The sequence below is a fragment of the Trachinotus anak genome, unplaced genomic scaffold (genome assembly GCF_046630095.1).
Source record: "Trachinotus anak isolate AG129_WGS33_773 ecotype Australia unplaced genomic scaffold, CSIRO_AGI_Tana_v1 ptg000003l, whole genome shotgun sequence".
In the NCBI taxonomy this organism is placed as follows: domain Eukaryota; kingdom Metazoa; phylum Chordata; class Actinopteri; order Carangiformes; family Carangidae; genus Trachinotus; species Trachinotus anak.
This window is the reverse complement of record NW_027273854.1, coordinates 16,263,658-16,290,457: the sequence shown is the minus strand read 5'-3', so window position 1 is coordinate 16,290,457 and position 26,800 is coordinate 16,263,658. Positions and strand designations below refer to the sequence as shown.

Below are 26,800 nucleotides of genomic sequence, written 5' to 3'. Positions count from 1 at the left end.
GTTCTCAACAATTTTGGGGGTCATGCATAATATAATTCTGTGAGATACACAATTACTGAAGCCCGCTAAATTAAATGCTCATAACAAAACACGTTTTAGTTGCCCCAAATGACCCATATTGTGTTGCAAATAGACACAAGAGGACCAGCAAAGACTGAACTGCTGGGCAAAGCCATGATTAATTTAACCTGGGGAAAATGTGTGATTATAATTTCAATAAAGGGAAATCTCTCCTGATATTTTCATAATATTACAGAAAGTCAACTAGCATGCATGAAATGGGTCTAGTTGGTAATGTCCACAGAGCCAGAGGTACAGACATAAAACTAGAATTATCACCTCACAATTGTATTACCCTGCGACTCAGACTAGTTTCAGATTACATCCATGTTCATCCAGAGTCATATAAAATTACCATTTGTGTGAAATTTGCTGTGTGAAGTGTAGAGTAATGGCTAAAAAGTGTTTTGTGAGGTCACATTGACTTTGGCCTTTGACCTAAGGCCTTTGACCTAAGGCCAAGGTCGATCTAATCATTTCATCCCTGAGTCCAAATGGACATTTGTGCCAAATCTGAAGAAGTTCCGTCAAGGTGTTACTGAGACAACCTGGAAACAATATGACAAGGGGTGTGGTCGATATCTAGGTCATTTCTGGATGATCCTGATAATTATTTAACGAGGTGGAAGTGAAATAAGCACATTTACTCCAACTCCTCATGCTACAGGCAACTGAAAGCTTCTCCTTTTAATTTGCAGTGTATCCTTTTGGAAATGTTTCACTCAGGTCCTGTCTCACCTGTGCCATCCGGAGTACATCCTCTGCAGCCTGCGTGTGAACTTGCGATAAAGGTGACTGATGTAGCGCAGCATCTCCTCATAGCACGAGCCCGGTTCGCTGTAACTGGCGAGCGTGGAGTCATTGGACATGTAGCGTGCGCGCTGCTCCCTCATCAGGGCGTTCTCCCTTTGCTTTGTCTCAGAGAACTGGGTGGCGATGACCACGAGGCACAAGTTGATCATGAAGAAAGAGCCCACCTGGTTGTGGAGGTAAAGAATAGCTAAGGTGATAAAACTGCAGCAAACCAGCTTTGTACTGATAGATGAGCAGTTGTGTTAACTGTCATCCCACTGACCTACTCTATATGAGTGTTGTTATAGCAGCGAGAAATCTTTCACCTTGCTGGTAAACCTGAAAATCAACCCTGTGGCTACTGCATCAATTTATTGATTCATCAGTTTATTTAAGGAACAACTCACTTCACCCCCTTCAAGATGTTGAAAGTGTAATAACACACTATGTCAACAAGAAGCATTAAGATGGCTTATATTTAATTAAGATGCAGCCTGTTTGGACAGAACCAGAGATAATAAAATTCACTTAGGGAATATGAGTTTTAAATTATGCTCTGATGAAGTGGTCTTAGCAGGAAGTTAGAAATATCCATCTAATCTACAGTGTCATGAAATGTCCATCTATCATTTCATTATTGTCTTATTGACAGAGCGACAGGAAATTAGACAAGCAATCTTCTCTTCAATCTTTAAAAAAAATATATTTTCCTCACATTGTCATTTGTCTTCATTTCCGTCTCACCCACTTTCTATATGAAACACTGTTTTTCTTTCATCCCTTCCTCCAGCCCTTCTTTGCTTTCCCCCAATATTTTTTCTCCCTCTCTGCCTCTGAATGCATAATAAGCACTTTTACATCAAACGACAGGCAGGCAGGGAGCTCATACAGCATTTCAGAATGCAGCCTAAGCTGGGATCTTTGTAAACCCACACAACAGCATGATAAGAGTGAAATTACACACGATAAGACGTTTACAATGTCCGACAAAAGGGAGTTGTGCTCCAAGCTGAATTTAGTGCTTAACCTTAAAAAGGTTATTCTGGGGTTTCTAAAGCAGAACTGAAAAATAAATGCACAACAAAAACTTTCAGGAGCATATGAATATTTGTTGAGCATTCAAACTACAACATTGCAAACGGTGTAAAGCAGTATAAAGAGGAGCAGGATTGAAGAAATGTGTATTTCAGGTAGTGCTGGGTTCAAAATGCTTCTGCTGCTAAATTCTGTCCAGTTTTAATAAAGCAAGTTTTCATTTTAATTGTCTTTTAATGTGCAGATCAGAGCACGTATAACAGTGTGTTATACTAAACAAGAGAGTAGTAAATTTAAGTATAATGACATACATATTTAACTTAATATTCTGACCCACTTTGCACTTAGAATTCATAAGTGAAACTAGAATTAACAGTTGGCTATTACTCCAACAAAGAGCCACATTGTTTTAGAAAACTACAGCTAGTCAGGATTACAGTGAAAAACTGAGCTCCACTGGGTTTGGGATCATATACATATAAATATATATATATATATATATATATATATATATATATATATATATATATATATATATATATATATATATATATATATATATATTTTTTTTTTTTAATTTTAATTTTTTTTTTCTAATTCATTCTTATGCTATTTTGGGCAACACCCTGAAAAATCAGAAAAGGTGAACTAAATGAAAATAAACACAAGGTGGTACTTACAATAATGAGCAGTATAAAATATATAAAATTGTAGAAGGAGTGTGCATCCATGACATAGTACATGATATCTACCCATCCTTCTAGTGTGATGACCTGGTGGTAGAAGCAAAAAGACACAGAGAGACAGACATATATGAACAGGAAATGCAGGAAAAAAAAACCTTTCATTGCTGTTTCCCCAAAAACATAGGACAAACACACCCATACATGCACTGAACTGTGCTCACATAATATTCAAAGTACACAGCAGTCAGATGGACTACATTTCCAATTCTGTTTTTAATGGCTGCTCCTCAGAGGAAAGCTTGTGGTGTCCCTCCAGCCTCTTGAAAGTATGTGTGCGTCTGTGTGTGAGTGTGTACGTGTGCACATATCTTTCTATGGTGGTGTGGACAAATTTTTGGTTTGAAACCTTTTTTGTGATGATATTTTGGTCCGTCTTCACAACTTCAATGGGCTGTTAGATGGTTCACACTTGGTTTAAAGGTTAGGGGGAGGGTCATAGACATAGACATTTATTTGTGATGGTTAAGGAATGCATCACTTCAATGAGCGCCCTCACAACTGTAGAAAGACGAATATGTGTGTGTGGGTGTGTGTGTGTGTGTGTGTGTGTGTGTGTGTGTGTGTGTGTGTGTCTGCGCACCAGGGGACTGACGCAGCTCTTTCATGTAGCTACGATGCTAATGAGCAGTTGAGATGTTGAGACATGAAAGCGGCGGCTTAGCTCAGCCAAACCGATAATACACTCACACCTCTACATTTACACCTCAGCTAGCATAACACATTATAGCATAGAGCACACACACAACAACGGCATGAGCACATACACACTAAACAAAAACACACCTGCCAACAGGCACATGCATGCATACCTGTGTATGGGATAAAGAGTCACACACAAATTAAACATAAACAGACACCACAACTGAATATTATGGACAAACACACACACACACACACACACACACACACACATACACACACACACACACATACACCCACAGACCCAGAGACGATTAATCCACACTTTCCCAGAATGCTCTACAAAAACACACCTCTAAAATATAACCACTGTGCATCTTTTTATTCTATACAAACAGTCATCATCACAAACATGACACACAACCAGACCGTCTATCACTCATACGATGAATCAAGAATTGCAAAAAAGAATATCTTCTTTATCAAAATGAAAGAAAGGATCATTTTTTTTAAGGACCATCTGCTCTCGAGCAAATGTGACCGCCAGTCTTGATGCGTGTGTCGAGCTATCTTATAAGAGTCGATGATATGTATGTGATGGAAAAGAGGAGATTCTCTGTTGACAGTGGTTAAGAGAGGAGATGGAGGCGATAAGCTGAACAAACCATAACCCCCCCCCCACTCCTGAAGATGAGAGAGAGCTACCAGCTACCATCAGTCTCGTAATTCATGCTAATGACATGCGTGTGGAGCAGAGAGCACGCTCTCAGGTGTCGTTGGTGAATGACTTAACCAACACATTGTTCTTGAACACTAATGGACCGTCTGCCAGAGCACGTGTGTGTCTGTGTGTGTACAGGGTCAGTAGTCATTAACCAGCAGGCTGATAGGAACATGGGCCTGATAACCCTCAGATGTCTTTGCCCCTCTAGTCATTCTTTATCTCTCCTCTCTACCTCTTCATGTGCCATTCCTTCCTCTTTCTCACTTTTTCTTCTCCTACATTTTTATCAGTCTCTCACTCTCAGCCTCGTTGTCACCATTTGTCAGGGCTGGGATTGACTGACAGTTTACATCCTCCCGTAAAATCAATTGCACATAATGAATTCTAGTAAGACTCCTGCAGTCAAAAAAGAAAATGAGAAAAACCCAAGCAAATAAACTAGTAAATGATGTGAGTGCTCAAATGAATCAGAAACCTCAGGAAGCATGTGACAATATTATAAACTACCATCTTTGCTGGGTCTAAAACACTCATCCTGACCCTAAACAAACCTGGATACAGCTGGCTAAATCTCCAAAGATCAAAACTGAAGAAACCTCTAAGATCCACAAGGGAATCAACAAGGGAAGCTGTCATAGTGTATTTTATGTATTGACCCTAGTTGGGACCCAATTAAGCCACAGGCTTGGTTGTGGTGGGTACCCAACGTGACATGTTAACAGCTTGTACTCGGCAGCAGTCCCAGGGTAACCCTGAATTAACTCAGTTTGGAGCCCAGGGCTGAAATGTTTTCAAAAGCCTGCAATGTATAAAAGCCTGAAATGTATAATTCATGCTCTTTATATTTACAGATACTGAAGGAATTAAGCTGTAGACTGGGATAACAAGCCAAGCACCTCATTTAACATTCAAGGTGCTTTCTATCTCTCCCAGTCTGTGTCTGTGTCGCCATCACTTTTCTTTTCCTGCCTCATCTTTTATTCTTTCTATCCATGTTGCCATGTTAGCCAATATTCTGAAAATAAATATTAAAAATGCTTTAACTGTTAATATAAATTGTATAATAAATGTGATCACTCAATGTCTGCAATTATCAATTTAAATATTTCCATCGCCAGAGGTCCTTTACTGACCAACGATAACATTTCATAAAAGAAATTAAGCACAACCCTGCCAACTTTCATGAATGTTGATACTCTTAAACACACAGAACCAAATGATACAAACTTCTGATCTGTATTTCAGTTTATCCTGTTACACAACTACACCAGTGTGACTAATACATGCAACCTTTCCTATCGTAATTTGCTACAACAAATTCAAAAATGTCCTTATGTATTTAAACACAAATTAGAGGTTTTGTGGCTGCACACTGTGAGTAAACAGCTACCGTGAGACGTACACTCACACACCTGGCTAGAAAATTAATCTCATCCATGACTCAACGTGATGCTCACTAAACCATCTCAGGAGAAAAAAAAAAAAAAGACAAATCAAATCTTTAAAGCCTCTGAATGCGAGCTGAGACCCCCACCCTCCCCACACACGCACAAACAGACATACTAATCTCTTTTAGGTACTCACAACTTTTCAATGTGTGTGGGTGTGTGTGTGTGTAGGTGTGTGTAGGTGTGTGTTCAGTATTTGTGCTGTCTGGGGTAATTTGTAGGTAAGACTGGGTAAGACTCTTTGAGAAAATCGTGTTGTGCAAGTCAGAGCCCATTACACACAGAGTCAGATCTATCAGTGGCTCCTGGACAGATCTATTAGAAGGGCTGGAATTCATATCACAACAGTGCAGACAGTGTTCGCACAGAGACTGTGATAGGAAAAAAAGCCTGTCACTGTCGCCTGGGGAGCTGGAATCACCAAGAGAGGGAAAAGAAAAATACATTTTCACAACCAGCGCGTGGAGACGAAGGGGCTCTCAGGTCATGATACATGTCCTCTAACGGCTTAGGTAATTTCTGACGGGATGGCACCTGGAAAACTAGCTTGCTAACTAAAAAGTGGGAAAAAAAACATGTTCAAGTCAGTCAAGCTACAAAATGACAATCGACAAAATCTTATAAACGACAACACCCAGCTCTCCATGTTTTAGCGTCCACACTGTACCCTGCTCACCTGGAATATGGCTATCCAGGCATAGCCAATGTTGTCAAAGTTGACAGCTCCCTTGTGAGGGTTGAGGTCCCCAGGGCGACACACATTATAGTACTGGTTCCAGTTAACGCAGCCATTAACACTGGTCCCTCCCACCACAGGAGCTGATCCAATCAGAGCTGAACTTTGGTGGGGAGCAGCCAGTGAACACTTCGCCCCGCCCTCGGAATAGGGCGGCACATCGTGGCAGCGCTGCATCCCATTCTCGCGGGGAGCCGAGCAGATGAAAGGGCTGTCTTCACCTTCCTCCGTCATGTAGTAAGAACTTATGGACAAGTTGTACATTCTGGATGGAAAGAAAAAAAATAACACTAAACTGTGGTATCACAATAGATTACTATAAGATGCTACTTACATACGGCTGATTTTCTTCTGTTCTAATTGTAGCCAAAGCTGCAGCTTCTTATTTCGCAGCAACTTGATTAGTAGCTTATGTTTATAATCCCTAGAAATAAATTTCTAACATCTAATCCTTTAATTTAATCCCTTTTTTTGGTAAAAACTGTCTCTACCCAGTTGATTCTCTTCATCAATAAATTATATTTTTACAGAGGGGAGTTCACAGTTAGTCACAGTTTCACAGTTAGGCTTAGTCTCATTTTCTATCCACTCCACCTTCAGTGGAATTGGATGACCAAACAATGAGTGCAATAGTGTTCACTGTGGAAGCCAAAAATGGAAAAAAATTCTCTTGAAACTAAGTCATATGTGGTTCTGTTTGTGCTACATTCCCCCTGTCAGACAAGCATCCCTGAATATGTAGGAAGTAGAATAAAAGAAAAAAGGGAAACCATCACTTTGTCCCTTAATTCATTCACATTGTGCATCCAGTTTTCTGCAATTAATCAGAGAAAACACCACCTATTTTAAAGCACTTGCTTATTATTTTCAGGATATTTCAAAGAGAAAACAGCACATAAGTCAAAAGCTCAGTGAACAACTCATCACGCAGTATCCATGGCGACAGCTGTTTCCTACTTATGGTAGAGAGTGGTGAATGCATCCCACGGTTTACCTGCTTATTTATATTCTCCCCCTTATAGTGGAGAGCCCTCCATGACAGTGAGTGCCTTTCTGCAAAGTGACATTTGCTCTTCAAGTGCAGGTGCAGAGGACCAGTTTAGTAAAGGGTCTAAGTCTTTGCCGGTGTCTCCTGCTCCAGCCATTCCTGCTATATCCATATTTTTTTCCTACAACCTCTTGGTTTGTTGCCATTAAGTTTATGTCCAGACTCTCCAGTGCTTGTTTGTCTCATTCCTACACACCTTAAGTTTTCTATGAAAGTATGGAAGTTAAGGTTTAATTTCTCCTTAGCTGAGGGAGTTACTTAAGGGAGTTGTACAGAAGCTCTGAAAAAGTTTCTTTAGTTAAGGAAAAAAGTCGAGGCATTAGCAACAGATTTTACTGTAGTAAAATTCTACTGCATCATTAGGGGTGTCTCCCAGTCGTGGAGTACTCTTTCTGGGACGCGTTGATTTACTTCATCTATCACCCTAAACTCAGCCATGTTGTGGTTAAGACAGAGTCAGAGGTGCCTGAAGTTTTTTTTTCCTTACTTTGGACACTAAGGTCTTTTGTGCAACAGTTTAACTGATTTAAGTGATTCCTTAAATATAAGACTAAGATAAGGTGCAAACCTTAAATACATCAGTGAACATTTTTAGGAAACCTTAAGGATAAACCTTAAGGGTGTTTGTGCAACTGGCACCTGATCTTTGTAAAAGTAACCTGCCTTTTCATTCTACATGCTGAATGTCTGGCTGCTTTTGCATCCATACCCTTCCTATTTGAACTGGTGATATATCTTAAGCCTGCACATTGCCAGTACAGAAAATAATGTCGCTATTCCCCAGGCACTCGAAGGATGCTGGAGGTGGATTTTGTAGAAAGCTCTCCAGCAGCAGCGACAGCAACTGTAGTACAGTTAAAAAATCATGGGAAATATCTGAGATGCTGGCCACTGGAAAATAAAATCTACAGCAACTCTTATTTGAATGTAATGTATGTGATCAGAGTTGTGTAGAAAATGATTTCTGAAAACTAACTGGAGACAGACCTCATGAGTTTGTATGCATTCATGTACATTAGTTTTATCAGACAGTCAGGACTCATATTGTACCGGAGGAGTTCAGTGAGAGAAAACACAGCAGCCTTAGCTATGAAATATTAAGCTGCTGTTCTCTTTCTGTCTTTGTCTCTTTCTCTCTTACACCCAGAAAGGACTCAGCCACATTAACTCTCGCACAATTTGTACAATTACATCAAAAAAAAAAAAAAAAAAACAATAGTTAAAAGGTTTCTAAGTGATGTTTCTGGCTTGCTGAGGTTGTGGACCTCAAAGCAGTTTTTTTTTTCTTTTTCTCTTGTATAATTTTACTCCCCATGGCTAAATTGATGATGCTGATCTTTTCTCTGTCTGTATTAGTGTTTGTTTGCCCATCTATGTGCTTGTCTTATTTGAGAGATAGCAACTGTTTGTCTTCTATCTACAATTTTTCTATTTCATCACTGGGAAAGATAAATCTGTTGAGAATAGGTCTGTCTAATATTTTCACAACATGTGCAGTGTGGAGGGAAGTGCAGCATTTTTCCTCCAGCTCTCTTCGGGAGGTGTGAACACAGGACGTCCTCTCTGGGCAACAGGTCTGTCTGTGCCAAACCTTTTCTACTCACTGCCATCTCACGTTGACAGAGCTTGTACCTTTTTCTCAGTTCTGGGTCAGTCTCAGTGGACTGCCATTTTGTTCAGTCTGGTCTGAGCAGGATAAGTTTGAAATTTATTTGGGGATTTTATCACTTCATTCCACAAAGTCTGAAAGGTTTTTTTCAGTTTAGTAATTTCCTGTCATGCTGACAGGCCCTGGGTTGTTATATTGTTCTCTTCAATTATCCTGAGTGCTAATTGAAAATCTTTTTTTTTTTTTTTTTTTTTCCAGGGACATTGGCCTTTTCAGGAGTATCATTAATTTTGTTCAAGATGTTCAGGCGAATCGAATTAATGTGATTTTAAGACTTCAAATCTGCAAAGAAAATACCTGTTTTTCTTCACCAGGGGCCTAATCTACAGGAAAGAAAAAAACACTGGGCCGGTACAGTGGTGCAGTGGTTAGCTCTTTCACCTCACAGCAACAATGCTCTGGGTTCGAACCCTGTGCCTGGGGAGTTTGCATCTTCTCCCTGTGTTTGTGTGGGTCTGGGTGCTCTGGCTTCCTCCCACAGTCCAAAGACATGTTTGGTTGATTGGTGACTCTAAATTCCCTGTAGGTGTGAATGAGAGTGTGTGTGGTTGTTTGTCTCTATATGTTAGCCCTGTGATAGACTGGCGACCTGTCCAGGGTGTACCCGGCCCTCGCCCAATGTGAGCTGGGATTGGCTCCAGCCCCCCCGGATAAGTGGTATAGATAATGGATGGACGGTTAGATAACACTCAGCTGAGACTACATCCTTATCTCACTCCACATCTGCATTTTTTCTGTCTTCTTTCATCTTCTAACTGTAAGTGTATGAGGCCATACAGTGGTTTACATCCAAAGGGCTCTGTTGGCATACAAGTTACAATTCCTGTACTTTAGCCACAGGGAACAGGGAACAGCTGACGGTTACTGCCTAAGACAACTCAGCACAGACTTCAACATGATGAAAGAGAGAGCGAAAGACGGCGGCAGAGAGCAAGAAAAGAAGAAAGATATGAAGGAAAGGGGTTAAAGTAGAGAGAAGAAGATCGTGTTTGAATTTAGTGAGCTGAGTATGTTTGAAGATTTCACATGTGCACGCTGGATGCACTGCTGCTTGCCATGTGGATGTGGAGCACAGCATTTTGTAAAGCAGGGTTTGATGGTGGGCAACACGTAACTCTCTTGACAGAGTTTGCATTTTTCAGTGATCTCTGTTTTCCCTATACTCATGGAGTCTGAGCCTGTTCTCAGAAAATTACTTCCCACATATCTAATCTGGATTTGACTGAGGTCTTGAAGAGGCAGTTTCCTAGTGTTACTTCCAGCCCTGGAGGAAATGAGGAAATGTAAAAAGTCTGAATTCCTTACGTTCTGATATCCTCTCCCAGGAAGCAGCGGTTGCGCAGAAGTCCCGCCCACAGCTGGACTCCCACAATGCCGAAGATGAAAAAGACAAAGAAGCAGAGGAGGAGGACATTTCCTAACATAGGCAGGGTGTCCAACAGCAGTGTCACCAAGATCCGCATACCTACATAGTTAGACACAAAGATGTAATCAGCAATTATAATGTGATGCATAACACATGAGCAGGCAAATACACATGTGTCTGAAGTTCACATGCATGATAGATACCTGAATTCTGCATGTGATGCAGCAGCGAGGCTTTTACTAGGCCTCTGGTTACCGTACACCCTCATAACCTCCATTGATCTTGTGAGGTTGGAACCAACAACTTCATGCCCACAGCCAATACACTAACAATATACTGAAAGTGACAGTTTGACATTATTTCATCCTCTGGGATTTGAACTTGCAGCTTTCCTGTGGCTAGTATTATCTAACCACATGCGTTCAGCATCCATCTCCTGCTGTCAGATGTGCTCAGTGTCAGCAGAGTCAGGGATCCAGTCCCCGAGGTCCTCACAATGTGTTCTGTCCCCTTTCACATATATCACAGCCTTGTCACACTGACCACACTTACAGTACACCAGTGTTTTTGTATGGCAAAGCGTCACTGTAATGCTAATTTTAACAGTGGCAATGATTAGACCCTCCTCAAGTCTCCTGCATTTATTCTCCAGAGTGTTTGCGCTGTGTTGTTGCAGGAGAAAGGTCTGTCTGAATCTGTTAAGATTTGATGATCGGTGAAATTATGGTTTATTTTATGGGCAAAATCTGCACTAAGATTATCAGTGTTCTTATTTATTTTTGTGCCAGAAGCTAAATGTCACAAAAAGTAACAAAGTTATTTAACAAGTTACAATTATTTAAGCATTATTTAAACACACAATAATGTTAACACTTTTGATTGTCTCCTACTTAGAATTAAAAATAATAAAATAATTCATGTATAAATTAAGAGCCCTGCATATTTAGCCAGATGATGTGCTCACAATTAATAATTGCAGTCATTCATCTTGACAGAACACTGCAATCTGTTACTTCCTCCATTTTGTATCCACATTTTTTCCAAATGCATTGTTAATGGTTTCATGAAATCACATGTTTAAATGTTGTGAGTGGCAGTGCTATTGCATATAATTAGTGTCTTTGAATCACAAAGACCTTGTGGAGAAAATAAAGTCAATACTCAAAACAGAAATATGAAGATCTGATAGCCCCCTTTTTGTTTACAAGTGTAGAAAAGTGTCCTGATGTTGAAGCACTAACTGTTCCCGCTCAGAGGGAATGACTCATCCGTGTTTTTTAGTTTTGTTTATCCATGTGTGCTTCTTTGTGCGCTCATTATCTACAAAGATTTTGTCTGGGATATATTTTCTACATGATGGCACAGCAGGAAATCCGCTAAGATGAATTTTTTCCTTTATTTATTTATTTTTTTTTACAATGTCTACTGGAAGGCAAAGTTAAAAAAAAGTGTGCTCTGAATCATCATTCATCAGTCCATCCATCCTCCTTTAATGAGTGACTGTTCACAGTTCAGCTGCAGATCAGGAGTCATGGCCTTGCAGTGGAATGGAAATCAGAAAGTAACAGCATCTCTTCAGGTCAGTCAGACCCACAGGGAGGAGTTACACTGGGAAATGTCCAGTTAGGATCACTGTTTGATCACCAACATTTTCTTGAGTTCTTAATATGACTTTTCACACACCTGCTTTTGTTTCTCACTAAATAGAGGACGTACTGAACAGAGCGGCAAAATGAAAAAACCTTACACACATTCTAACTGTACATATTTCACATCATAAAACTAGAGATGGGTGCATCTGTGTGCATACATGAGGGAGAATGCAATACTCTAGAGACACACTACAGAGACACACTTGCACATGCAGAGTGTACAGTTTGCACATGGAAACATACATATGCACACACTGAGTAAACATCACTCAGATGCCTTACTATCGAGGCATCTGTGTGCAGTGAAATCTGCTCAGCAAACACAAACATTTGACAGCATTGACATGCCCTCAGCAGAATACTAATGGTTTCTCCATACATTATTTGGGGTACAGAGATGTGTTACAGCAATACACTGAATTTCACTGACTGGAACAACACAGAGGGGGTTAAAAATACAAAGATTTACAACTAGTTGGGCATCACATTTACTCCCAGGGCTACAATGCACTCTGTTAAGGTAGGTTTGATTTAGACTAGATAAGAGCATTTGAAAAATGTGAACAGGGTTATGTTGTTGAGGAAAAAAAAAGAGGAGTCATCTTTTTCTTTCTATATATATATATATATATATATATATATATATATGTGTGTTTGTGTTTAGATACATTGTGGAGAGCAGCAGGATTAACGGACTGAAGGCTTTAACTATGGTAAGAACTCGTGATAAAATCATATTATACCTTGTTAGATTAGATATCACAGTAATTAATTCTATCTATCCGGCCAATAAATTATCAGGACATCCACGGTAAAGCTGTCAGCCAAGTAAAATAAAACACCTGCTGTCCAGCTACTCGTACCGTTAAAAAGAAATGTGACGACATATGTAGCTGGACAGGGGCTGTGTGTGTGTGTGTGTGTGTGTGTGTGTGTGTGTGTGTGTGTCTGCAAGTGCAAATGCAGTGTGTATGTCAGTTGGCAGAGGCTTTGCAGAACGCCCTGCATGAAGCAGCCTTGTAAACATGAAATACACAGAGAGTGCTGCTCAGTGTATCTAAGCTACAGCACAAAAACACATTTAACATCTGTCTAACAATAGATACTCCCCCTCCACTTAGGCAGAAAGACAAACAGACAGGACAGAGTGATGGGTCGAGACAGAGATGTTAAGTAGGGAGAGAAAAACTTTAGCCTGGCTATTAGCTTGGCTGTTAGGGAAAGAAAACAAAAGAAATGTAAGAGACAAAAAGAGAGGAAAAATGGAGAACGTAAGTCGGTCTTAAGCATCCTTAGAGTCTCTGGTTGTGTGTACCTTGAGTATTCAAGTGTGTGGGCTTTGGGGAACATTTGTATCTGTCTATATCTACACTGACCTTGAGTTTCCAGCCGCAAGTAATACCTCTCATTGTCACCCTCATTGCACTTCTCTCTGTCTGTCTTCTCTCCATCCACTTCCCTGTCTCAGACCCTTCAGGGAGCAACTGAAAACTTGTTACAATAATATATGTTTTGCTTCATCTTGTCCGTGGCTGTAAAGATTGTTTTTCTGGGCCTGCTGTTAGCTTAGCAATAAGGTTAAGGTTAAATTTTTTTCGTGGTCCTCACAGAGGTAGAACACTTTATGCGTGTGTCCCTGTGTGTGAGACTGTTTGTGATGATAGCTTGAGAGAAACAGACAACCTGCCATGCTTTATGATTGTGTTTGGGTTATCTGCAGTGCCCAAGGCACCCACACACACACACACACACACACACACACACACACACACATCTTTCAAACATATAACGTCATCCTCTTTGTGGGAGAATCTCAGGTCAACCGGAGTCACATGCTAAAACTGGTATATTCTGGGAAAGTAGGGTCATCATTCAAGTCCTCACACACACACACATGCACATGCAGTGTTTTAACTACAGCCAGACACCAAGCAGACGTCTATAAGCCTGACAACATATACTTGGCCAATATATTACAAATACTCCTATGTGCCAGTAACACTCTCACGGGTTCTCCAATGTCGTAAGAAAAGATTTTTTTCAATAAATTGTGCTTTACGAACACAAAAATCATTTTAACCACTATCAGGTTGACACTAGACAAAAACAGCTCAATACGCAACAAGGAAGACAAATAAATGTTTAAAACCACGTCTATGAGAGAGGTGTATTGAATAAAATGGCCACCGCCACTGGCAGCCAGAGTCTGAAAAACAGCTTGGCCCGTTGCCTAATGTATGCTGGTTAATAATCTGGTACACTGTTATGACACCATTGTCTAGTGATCCTCTTTAGCTGTAGATTCATGGCCACTTCTGTCACAGAGCTTTTAGGAAGATGACAAACTATGTGCGAGTTCTCACTCAGCACTGGCACAGTACAACCGCTGGAAGTGAGACTAAAGCAAACATCAAGTCCTGGATCATCGGTCAACTTACCGTAAAGTGGTCAGAATACAGATACCAAAATTCTTACACACAAGTTCACTTGGGCATGGTGCAATGCAAATGTCTGGACAATAGGGGGCTGGCATAATTTTAAAAGTTAGAAAACTAAACTTGCAGAAACTCACAGTATCTTACGTTAGAAGCACAAAACTTTTGTGTAGAAGTGTTAAAACAATCACAGAATATTATATGAAGTTCACATGAAAACACCTTTGCATAATCCTCTGTTACAATAAGACAGTAATGGGATATGAGAGGCCGTTTAATGTGCAGCAGATGAATATTCATAGTTACTCATGAAAGACAGTTCAAAGTAAATGCAAAAACCTCCACAATCTTACTGAGTTAGCTGCAATCACTCACTAGCTGCTAATTATGTGGCTAAAATGTAAAACTATCGGGGCTCTGAATCACAAGCAAAAGAGAAAATAACCTCAGATAAATAGGTTATTAATAAGTGTGCTCATCATCAATCAGGGACGGCAGAGCACTGGGCCATTCTCCAGAAAAAGAAAAAAAAAAAAAACCTCTACTGTAAAACACGGACTTACTTGGAACTCTGTTGATGGCTCGCAGTGGCCTGAGCACTCGGACGGTACGGATGGCTGACAGACTGGCGTTATGGCCATCCAGAGAATACTCCATCACCCTGAAGACACAGTTTCAGTCAGAGAACAGCAGCGAGAGAGAGACACAGATATCTCCACAAGAAAACTGAGATCATCATGCTTCTAATGGCATCAACCCTCAGCATTGGCAGCATTCACTCCATCAGTCTCTGAATTGTTAGTCTTGGTTGCTGATTGTGTATTTTGAGGTTGCTTGGGTTAACGTTGTGTTGTATATCTCATCTAAGAGGGAGTAGATGTTAACCAGTTTTTTCATTTGTCCTGTCTTTGTTTATTTCCTGTAGGTTTCCAACTTATAACTAGGGGCTTCTGTTTGTTGTCTGTTTCTATCCTACAGGTAAAAGCTCAGTGTAAGATGCCATTAAAGACACAATTTACAATAAACAGTTCAACTGCAGCAGTCTAGTCTGATGAGGTTTGATGTGGCTACGTGTAGGGGACAATACTTTGTCTTATGTTGCACGCTTATTCCTCAAGATGTGGGTGAAAACACAGTGCACCTATGTAAATGTAATGAGTGTGTGTGCGCATGTTTGTGCGCGTGCTTATTCGTGTGAGATTGCTTTCGTGCTTGTCTGATTGTTTACTTCTTGTAACAGGGAAATGAAATGTTGTCTTATTCTAAACAAATTGCCATTACCTAGCTGCTGATGACAGAGAAAATTGAGCAATTTCTGGGCATGGGCCCAGAAAGCATTGTGGGAAACTAACCCTGCCATGACAATGACGAAGTCGAGCTGGTTCCACTTGTCGCCAAGGTAACAATTGGAGCCAAAAATTCCCAGGGCCACCATCTTGATGACCATTTCCACAGCAAAGAAAGCAAAGATACAGTCGTCCAATACCTGGTTACACACAGTCAAAAACAAACACACAGTTAAAATGAATGTTTGACACTGACAACAATAACAAGAGGAGGAAATTGACTTCTTGCCAACAGAAAAAGGTCACATTCTTGTTGAGTTTTCTCATCAATACAGTCACATTTTGAGAGAAACTGTGGCAGTGCCAGTGGAGGATGTCAGAGAGAGAGTTCTTGTCTCCATTAGTTTGTTTCATCCCAGCAGGGAATAGCTCTGGCTTAGCATGGTTATGGCTGTGTCTCAATTAATTAGACATCCACCACAGCAAAAAGAACGTCTGTATTTGAATATAATGAGCACATCTCAGTGTGCCAAGCATCAATATTACTCAATAGTAAGAGCAAACTGAAGCAAATGAGACAAGTGAGACAAGAAAAAGAAAATCAATTAAGTTTCAATTAACATTTATTTACCGATTGCTCCTCTAGACACTTCACATCAACCTAAAACTGAATGTAAAAGCATCCCTTGGTGTAAAGGAAACATTTTACTCACAATCCATAATCATTAGTCCTTTACTCATGATTTGTGTACATACAGTGTTTGGCATGGCCCTGGCTGCGCCAACTTTGAACTTTGTGTCTGTCCTCTGAAGCATAACAATGATAAAATTAAAAGGATTTGACCAAGTGATACCAAATAACATGGCGAAAATATGAGAATTCCCCTTCATGAGCAGATTTACTCATACATACAGTATGAAGCATGTGGAGACATCCTGATAAAGTGTTCAGGTGCCCTGTTACACCGGTGAGAGCGTCACACTAACCTGCAGGATGCGGCACCACTCTGACTGGCAGGCGACGTCTTCACAGGGCTGGAACATCCCCAGAGTCACACAGTTGAGCAGGATCACCAGCATGGACACATGCTCAAACCACGTGCAGGAGACAGTTAAGGCCAAAACACATGGGATGTAATTTCAAATCATCAGCAATACAGGAAGGAGTTTTACTTACTTAACACAAAGGAAGAAAAGCTTAATGTATACTGTTCAGCACTGTTTAATCTTGAAGCTGAAATCAGTTCAGATTCACTTTAAAAGAACAAGACAACAAAATGACTTCAGTCTGCTTTTAAAACTATCGTAATGTTGCATCATCGGTGTGGCTGGGGACAGTATGTTTTTTTTCTGTAGCACCTCCTGTCCAGTGCTAACCACAGGTGCATTCAGGGCAGGCATGATCAGGTGCAAGCCACATGCAGGAGCAGCACGGTCCAAACTGGTCTGTTGATGTGTTGCAGGGGGAGACAAACAATGATGCCAGCAGAAGTGGAACTGGCTCCAGGATGAAATGAAATGAAATGAAATTATGTTTCCATACAACTAAAATACAATGGACTTATGTTTCCTACAAAACATATTTGCTGTTGCAGTTTAATTGTAAATAAATGTCATTTCTAGGAGACATGATTTGATATAACAAAGAAACTAAGATCCATGATAAGAGCATGTGAGTAAACAAATGTCCCACCAACACTGGAACCGGATGTCAATAGGAAGTTTTGTGTGAGCCTAATGCTCCTAATGGGTCTAATAATGATCTAGTGGACCTGGCTGCTAATCCGATTACAGGCCGTTTCACAATTTCACAAATAAACATTTTAATGGATCCACGTCTACTGTACATCCTGTTGTAGTGCTCACTAATACTGATTAATGACAGCAGTAAATTCATAAGAAAAAAAAGTTGTGAGTAATCTTTTTGTTCTTTAACTGTTTTTATCTTTTCCTTCACCTTTTTTTGGGCCAGCACTGAGATTATCTTTGGCTTTCATTTTTTTCCTTTATTTCAATTTCTTTTCTGTTAACATACCACCTCCAAATATTATCTATCTATTGGGTGGAGTTGTAACAGTGTGGCCTCATTGGTGTTCCTCAATTTGCTTGAGTGAGTGTTTTTCTGTATTGGAAATCCTTGAAGTGCAGCAACAGGGGTGGCACCTAAAACTGCATCCTCATTTCTACTGAAAGATGACAAATCTGAAAAACCACCGTCAGCTCCAAAATCCGAGCATCTGCACAGCCCAACAAAGGGATACTGATCTCATCATGTTGTGTGGCTGCAATCTTACTGTTAACATTCATAAATCTATCACTAACAACATGCAGCATAAATGCAAAACGATAAATCAAATCACGCTACAGAAACACAAGTAAGGCAATAAAATGTATATGGACTGCTTATCACAGGGCTTCTGCAGCTGAAGTAATTTCAGAAGATGTCCCATCATCATAATGAGAAAAAAAATAATACACACCAAGTAAGTCAGTGAGTACAAAGAGAGGATGAGGGAGAGTAAGACGGTAAAATAGACTGGATGAAGGAAAATGACAAGGAGAACAAGAGAAGGAAATAGCCCTAAATCATGTCTCCTCAACCAGAAAAAAAAGGGCACTGATGCTGCTGTTTTTCTACTTTGGCTTTTGTCCCAGACACACATGGTAGCGCACACACACACAAACACACACACACACACACACACAGAGCAGTAATCTGGTGTGCACTCTGAGTTGTGTTATTGATGTATTCCCAGGGTGAAGTACTGTTGTAATTAGAGTGGGAGTTAAAGCAAAAAAGTGTCATCTACATTATTCATATACAGATGCATACAATTGCAGGCATATGTACACATATTGTCTGCATATTACATTAAGTTGCATTCACACAGGAATGCTCACACACACACACACACACACACACACACACACACGAACACGCACACGCACACACACACACACACACACACACACACACACACAGGACATACTGCTGTGATCAGGGACATAGACAGGACTTTGTATCAGCGGAAGAGTCTGACCTCAAACTTTTTCAGAAATGGAGGAGTAACACAAAGAAGAATGTCTGCTTCTACTACACATTCTAATGAGAAATCACAACACACTGTGTGTACACCAAGGACAATATACCTCCATTACGATCAGAGTTAATGGATACATAACATATGTGCAATTTCATGCAGGCACAAATTGAAAATGCAGTTCAACAATTACCGATATTCAAATTCACTGAACACACATACAGTATTTATCAGGGTGATGAGCATATGCAGTTACCGAGAAGGCAGACAGCAAACAGATGTAATGGATATGAATGTACATTAGAGTTCCTTCACCCTCTGGGTAGATTTTCATTTGATTTGGAGGGTACGGATCATATGGACTACTGACAAACACCAAATGCTTGTGTCTGTTAATTTTAAGACAATCTGAGCTGATCAAACAGCAAAAACCACAGTCAACTATGTGATTTAAATATTACAACAAAAGAGTAATAAAAAAAAAAAAAGCCTCCGCCCTGCTCTCTCCTGTGCATCATCTGTATGCCGTCCCATTTGCAAGTCAAACAGAGGATTTCCTGAGCCCTGGCTGCCACTACTCACCTATGTCAGAGCGCTTCATTAACCAAAGGTGACGAATGTGCAACACACTGACAAAATGCCACAGGTCTTTATTCTCCCTGCTGACAAAGTATTTCCTCTCTCCACTGTGAGGGGAGTGACAGGTGTGGATCTACTGGAACACAATAGATAATGGCGTTACCTTACATGTGGACCATGTCTATCCAAGGCTGCAACACTCATGTCAGCAGAAAACTAACACCCAATCTCACCAACCTGCACTACTTCATCAGTGTATCTAGTTTCTCCCAATCTGATGTGATGATATTGTGATATTGAGGTAAACTGGGCTTTCGTCTTTTGTATTCCTACCAGTGCATCAAGCTCCCACTGCTATGGTCTTCATCATGGTATGCAGCAGCTGGATATTTAAGTCAAAGGAAGCACTACTACTGTGCGAGGCGGAAAAAATGTGAACCCTTGCTGCTTATCCTCTGGAGACACATTAAAAAAAAAGAAAAGAGTGAGAGGGAGAAATAAACCAGGGGCAGCTGAGTATTGAACATTTTGGAGGGTACGGTATGTAAAACAGGGGAAGTGTGGCAGCCAGAGTGAGATATGAGTGGTATGCTGAGGGGGCTGTCCAGTTCAGAGGCCATGTTCACACAGGGAGCTCTGAGCCATTAGGCTGCTGCTTGTGTTTTATGTACCCAGTCTACAAATGGGTTAGATATGTATTAAGCCATTACATCAGTGTAAAACATGCTTTGTGATGTCCTCAGAGGAGCAGCAATAAAGCATTTTGTTAAGTTACAATGTGTTGTTGTGAGTATTAATGCAAAGACAAAAGCACATTTTCAATCACATGGAAACGGCCTTGGGCTAGTCTGTCACTAAACATACTTCAAACATACACACACACACACACACACACACACACACACACACACACACATATATACACACTAAGTCAAGCAACGTAACATGGATCCTTCCTTCACAGATGAAAGATTCAGTAATCTGCAGCAGAATTAAAATGAGAGATTTGAATATTCAGAGAATCTCTCGCTCTTGTTGCTCTGTGCCTCCCTGTGCTCTGCTTTCTCTAATTCCTCTTTAATCTCCACAGTCAACACCTCCTGAGCCCCCTTCTGTCTTCAGCTCTCCCACACACACACACACACACACACAAAGATGTATGCATGCATAGACCCAAGCATTAATGTGTAAGTCCTAAAAGTCAATCCAGGCTGTTGCTGCAAAGCGTACACACTGATTTGCAGTAAACAGACATCAACAACGATCCTGGTGTTTTTCAAATTCTGTTTGGCTTCTGCTTCACAAACACACACACACACACACATATACATGTGCACACACAAGCACAAATGGTGAAGTATGGTTATGTTTGCCCTGTGCTGCTATAGGCAAGATCAAACATTGTGTACAATGGTCGGCTTTCCTTCCCTGGCGGTGAAAAATCCAGGCCTGGCACACACTGCTCCTGGTCTCAGTTGTTAAGGTCGATTTATGCCTCTGCACTTTGAGCAAATCCAATTAGGTCTGTGTCGTGTCACCCCGGATATGGGCTATTGTGAGTATTCATAAGTCTAGCACTGGGCAAGTTCAATATTACCATTTATCACCTACCCATATAATAGCGCCTACACTAAAAATCACAGGGTCAAAATTACCCCAGTCACTCTAGTGCAGAAGCAATGCTGCGTGAAAACAAAAAATAATGAAAAAAAAAATCACCAAATACAACTGGGTAAAGTTGACCAGCTAATTTAGGTCAGTTTCTAGCATGTACTAGCTTTGACTATGAGCACTGGTGTTCCTTACTTCAGTGCCAGGAATTTTGGCTTCATTATTAATGCTTTAAAAACAAAGGGAGGATTTAAAGCATAAAACTGTTTTGTTGAAATATTAAGACATCCATGACAGGCACTGACTAACTTGGATTTTCTTTTATTTTTTATTTAGTTAATCATCCATTGGAAGGCTTTAATACTGAAGCAGATGCAGGAAGTTCGGCCTTATTTGTCACAAATTTTTCGAGAGATGGACAATTCATTTACCATTCCTTCTTGCAATAATGACAGCACCAGGCTGCCAAAACTACTTTTTTATTCAGCAGTTCCTCCACTATAACCACAGTGCTGATTAGTTGGCACCATATACTGTGCTTTAGGTCTGCTGGAGCAAGAGTATAACTATGCAGTGCATGCATTCACAAGAGTATCAAAAGAGACTCCATGTCAGATTGACAGACACACTAATTAAAACTCTTTGAGACAAAGGAGAGGCAAACTGCAGCATAGAGGATGGAGAACTCTCCAAAAAGAAAGATATGAAACATCAATTACATTCATTTGTCACTGTACAGAATAATGGGTAATGAATGACTCAGTGTTTGTCTTCAGCATCTGCTGTGCAAATATGTAACAATACGAGCCTTAAGCCTTCCAAGGTAAACAAGACACAAATACCACAATGCAATATGAGGCATTTGTAAGAGCTTGTTAAATTTGTACCAGACTCTGTCATAGCAAAGTCTCACACCTACAGCAACTGTGATAACACTTACACACAGTCACTAAGTGAACATACACACACTTACAAATGCATAGTACTTGTATACACTTGTATACTCACGGTGCAGTGTGGCTTGCATGTTGTGTTCTTTTTTTTTGTCTTTGCTGGACATGGCACAGTAGCACTGCACCTTTACATGGTCCAAAGAGCTTTACTACCATTGTGCTCTCACACACACACACACACACATATTTAGTCACAAGTGGCTGCTGATGCAAGAAAACCACAATTCCCCTACACAACCTCTTAGGCATACATGGATGCACACAAGCATGAATACACTGGAGAGGTCTCACAGCGCACACACACACACACACACACACACACACACACACACACAGTCAAGTCCACTGCAGTTGAGCTGTCAGGCCGGTGCCAGTGTATAAGAGGCGGCTGCAGAGAGTGCAGGGGCGAGGAAGGAGTGTGCAGTCAACAGTAAAGGAGCCCTGGAGCACTACAAAGAGAGGTCCATTTGTCTCGCATCGCAACAGTTCCTCCACAGTCACTCACTTTGGTTGAACTAAATTAAGCCCATATTACGTCTTTCTGTCCCTTTACCTGCTTCCATCTCTTTCTTCCACTGATTTCCTCCCTCCCCTCTTTCTCCCCCCTTTTCTATTTCTCCTCGATCTGTCCATATGTGTTACAGAGGAGCCACAGTGTTAAGCTCACAAGCTCACAAGCAGAACTTATCCCTATCTGCTCCATGGCTTAGCTCCCTCTTTGTTCTGCCATAAGCTACAAATTTGACTTGTCCCGTCTGGTTACAGCCCTCAGAAAACTTCCCTTTGTTTTTTTTGGGTTTTTTTTTGTCTGAGCACATACTCACACAAGAACACAAGGTTGACTTGCTCAGGGGACCTGTCACGACGGGATGGAATGACATTTGACGGCATCGCTTTGCACTTCATCATTCCTTCAGTCCATTCGTTTGTACTACAGTAAACCAGGTGGCAGGTACAACTAGTATCTTCTCCAGGAAATCTAGCTTTAAAAAAAAATGTTCTGTGCAGATATCATTGGTCCCAGTTTGTGGTCACAATTTACAGAGCGTCGTCGCTCCTGCCTGAAGCTTACTGGCTGTCGCTCTCTTGTGTCGGGAGAAATTTCCCAGCCAAGCGGATGAATTTCAACCTGCCTGTTTTGCTTTGCCTCATTCCACTGAATTTGGACCTAAAAGAGGTAATTAGTGTAAGTGTTTAGGTTTAGATCAGTGACCAGTCACAGTACTTAACTCCGCCATGGAGACAGATGGCTTGGTGGAAGCAAATCTATGCATTTATACACTCAGAGGTAAGAGAGCTGGAGAACGGGACAGAATTGTATGTAAAACTTAAAATGTGTTCTTAAAGTGGTTTGGAGGGTAATTGAGCTCTCAGGCTAACTGGTTTGATAAATTGGAGAGAGGGGAGCCGATAAAGGAGACAAAGGAGAAGAAAGTCTGAGGTGACATACTGTGAAACTGAAGCCACATCTTTAAGTAGAACTTACTGTATGTGAGAAATGGGTCGCACAGATGATCTAAACAGATGTTGCAGTGAAGCTTCTCCCAAGAGGCCCATTTGTGTGACATCAGCGTATATAGCTGCATTTATGTTGTTCTGCCAATAATAGATATTATCTATATCAAATTTGTCTCTTGGCTGGGTGTGTTTATGCAGAGATCAGCACTACTTTAATGTGTATAACGTATTTTATTTTCACATTTAAAATGCATTATAGCTGCTGTCATAGGAGGTTTCATTTCAAAACAGTGCAGGAATATTAACCTCATCCCTGTGCTGAAAATAAGGTTAACTTCCCCTTTTTCCACACTCTATCCCCCTCCTCAGTAATCTTTCCATCCCTGTCTACTTCCACTTTTCCTTGACTCTCACCTTCACCCCCGCTTCCTTTCTTTCCTGTGCTGCCACCTCCATATCTCTACATATTATCCACTCACCATCTCTCCTCTTAGCCTTTCACCTCCCTCTCTTCATCTCAGCACCCACCCCCCCTCCATGTACTTCTCCCTCTATCCTCTTTTGCAATCCACTTCTCTACAGCCCTGTCCTCGTTTTTCATGCTCCAGTCCATCTCGCTTTCATTAGAGGAGAGCAAACTCAATCCCATCAGATGTAATAATCTAATCACATTGTCTAATCAGGTCGATCGGCAGGGCAGCAGTAGGAGTGTGTGTATGTATTTGTGCTGCTTGTTATGTTGAGCATACCGATATGAGCTGCAGTGTCATCTGTCCTTTCCATATCAGCTTCGTATGATATTGCTTTGTACCAGCTGGTGTCATAAAACCTGCCTGACAGTGTAATATAACCTGTCAAACGCCAAAATGCTGCACAGAAGTGATGGGGAGGAGACTGATGAATGGCTGCGAGTGCAAAGTACAGGACTTAAACAGCAGAGCAGACCGGCAGCTGGCCACCAATATCATTACACTGATATTTGGCTGAATGCAGGTTGTGACCTTAGGTGACCAAAATTCTACCAAAATCTAAACATCACAATGTCGGTTAGCCAACACTCGGTTATTACATCAACCTGATTTTCATTTCCAACTGAGATTTGACATCTGTCCAACGTTGTCATCTATCTGATGATACATTGACGTCTGCTGCCTGCTGGCCAGGGTTCATGCCCTGCTTGTTAGGTTTAGACTAGTTAAACACTTGGTAAAGGTTAAGGACAGACTGAGTTTCTTGGTTAAATATTAAAAAGTCAACACATCCTGTCTTTTGGTACAAATATACACATTGACCTTTTTACTGTTTCCCCAAGACCACGTTCTCCAAGAGGTTTGAGTTGCCCAAGCAGAACCATAAAAGTGTTGTTGCTGCTTTAGCTGTTAAGATTCTTAATAGTAGGTTTAATGTGTACTGAAAAGAAGCAATAACACTGTTAAGAAAGAGAATTAGAGCCGCGATGATCATTTGATTATTCTAATAGTCAACTGACTATTAGAAAATCACTATGCAACTCTTTTATATAATGGATTAATTTTTGAAGTAATGAGTGAAAACAAAAACACCATTTGCTGCTTTTCTTTGTCATATGTGATTTAGATAGATAGATAGATAATAGATAAATAGATAAATAGACATAAATGCTTACATTAAAGATTTATGGTATTTATATTTCCCCAGGTGTAATGTCTTCTTGATATATTCTAATACATCTTCTTTCAGAGCATAAAATATCCTTATTTTCCACTAATTCAAATGTGTTTGTTTGCATTTGTATTATCATGCACTGTGGCACTTGTAGACACTATTTAAACACCTTTCACTGAGTTGTTGATGAGGACGTCTCAGAGGAACTTATTACTACTTCAACCACTCAGCAGCTATGAATAGTTCTGCTGGATTCAGGGCTTCTCCAGCTGCTGGCATCACCCTGCAGACCATCGCAGGCTGTTTGTCCTCCTTGCTTCCTTCATTCCTCCATCCACTGTTAATGAGCTCTGTTCCCCCTCTGCTGTCCCCTCTTCCTTTTTACCCTCTATCTCTCATCTCAAAACTGCTCTTCCTCCTCGTGATGTTTGTCCTTCTCTCCCTCTTCCCTCTCATCTCTCCCCCAGCTCCTCCGTTACCTCCATCTCTGCTTCTCCTCCTCTTCGCCTCCTAGTGATCTGCCTCAATCTGTCGATATGGCAGTGGAGTGCTTCCAATCCAGATTCCAAACCACGTTTGATGGGGATGATTGTTCATTTATTTCACCATCTGCCACAGATAACAGACACGCGCACTTGCGCTACCATTACCTCAAACATAAAAAGACTCCCCCCTGCTGTGATCACTACTTTAAGGATTTTGCCAGCAGGATGACTAGTTGCACAGCCGCATGTGTCTCGTGTGTCTACTGCGTGAGCGTGCTCTCAGTGTGTTATGTGTGAACTCCAGATCGGCTCATCTCAGCGAAGTCCCTGAAGACGTCACGATTCAGAAACAGAAACTCATAAATCAGCCTGTCCCTGAACTCGTTCCTCTCTCCCCTGTCTCTCCGTTCTTTCTTTCATCTCTCCTTCCATGCATCCCTCCATCCCTCCTCCTCCTCCAACATCCCTGAGAGGAGGCAGCAGTGACGCATTTACACTAGGATTCCCTCTCTCTTTCTGTTATGGTCTCTCTGCTGTATGCTCTTTCATCTCCCACTTATTTCCACAGCCATTTTAATCTTCCATGCTGATGGGCATTTTTGTTCATGGTGAAATATTTTCTGGGCAACTTCACATCAGCTATCAGCATTGATTACATTCAGTTCTTTCTCTCTGATGTCTATTCCAAAGAACACACAGAAAAATCTGTGTGTGCGTTGACGAAGAGCAGATAGTCTTTTTCAGTCCAGTGCAACAAAACACAAACAGTTAGGACCAGTGTTTGTTCTCTGCTGCGCTGCAATGTGCAGATGGTGTACTGGCCTGAAACATCCCTGACACATAACACACCTGAACAAAAGGCATCCCAAGGTGAGATTCTCTTTCCTATGGCATCTGTCCCATCATGTGCATGTACAGTGTTCATGTGCAGGGGTGTGTGTGTGTGTGTGTATGTGTGTGTGTGTGTGTGTGTGTGTGTGTATCATAGCACGTCAAAGAGGAAAAAGGGAGGAGAGAAAGAGAAAGAGGGAGAGATATAGAGAGCCCTAAATAGAACAGCTGCATCTGGTGGGGCCTGGCCTTAAACCTGTACTTTCTCACAAACACACACACACACACACACACACACACCGGAGGCTACCCAATGAGCCTGAAATTGTTCAACCGTTCAGCTCGACCTTGAGGTATTGGCTCCTATGCGTGTATTAGCACACTACCGCACTCTGGTGATGTTCTGTATTTTTCTTACTATAAACAAATCCTATGTAAAGACCTAAACCAACAATGAATTGACTCTACTAACAAGATCGTCCTGCTACCACAAACACTCACAAGTGCGTATTAATTCACAGCTTTAAAAAGTCCCCAACAAACACACTATTTACTCCCGTTT

The 26,800-nt window shown here is 41.0% G+C and overlaps 1 protein-coding gene across 3 annotated transcripts in view; it reads right to left on the bottom strand.

Moving 5' to 3' along the window:
- The window catches only part of cacna1ha (calcium channel, voltage-dependent, T type, alpha 1H subunit a), a 115,936-nt gene that overhangs the window by 42,235 nt on the left and 46,901 nt on the right, over positions 1-26,800 (bottom strand). For all 3 annotated transcript variants that reach the window (XM_071474131.1, XM_071474132.1, XM_071474133.1), the window contains exons 3-9: positions 16,624-16,736; positions 15,703-15,836; positions 14,914-15,011; positions 10,203-10,362; positions 6,121-6,445; positions 2,568-2,660; positions 799-1,037 (exon numbers count right to left, since the gene is read on the bottom strand). In XM_071474131.1, the coding sequence (XP_071330232.1) occupies positions 799-1,037; positions 2,568-2,660; positions 6,121-6,445; positions 10,203-10,362; positions 14,914-15,011; positions 15,703-15,836; positions 16,624-16,736 (1,162 nt within the window). The remainder of the gene's footprint in view (positions 1-798; positions 1,038-2,567; positions 2,661-6,120; positions 6,446-10,202; positions 10,363-14,913; positions 15,012-15,702; positions 15,837-16,623; positions 16,737-26,800) is intronic.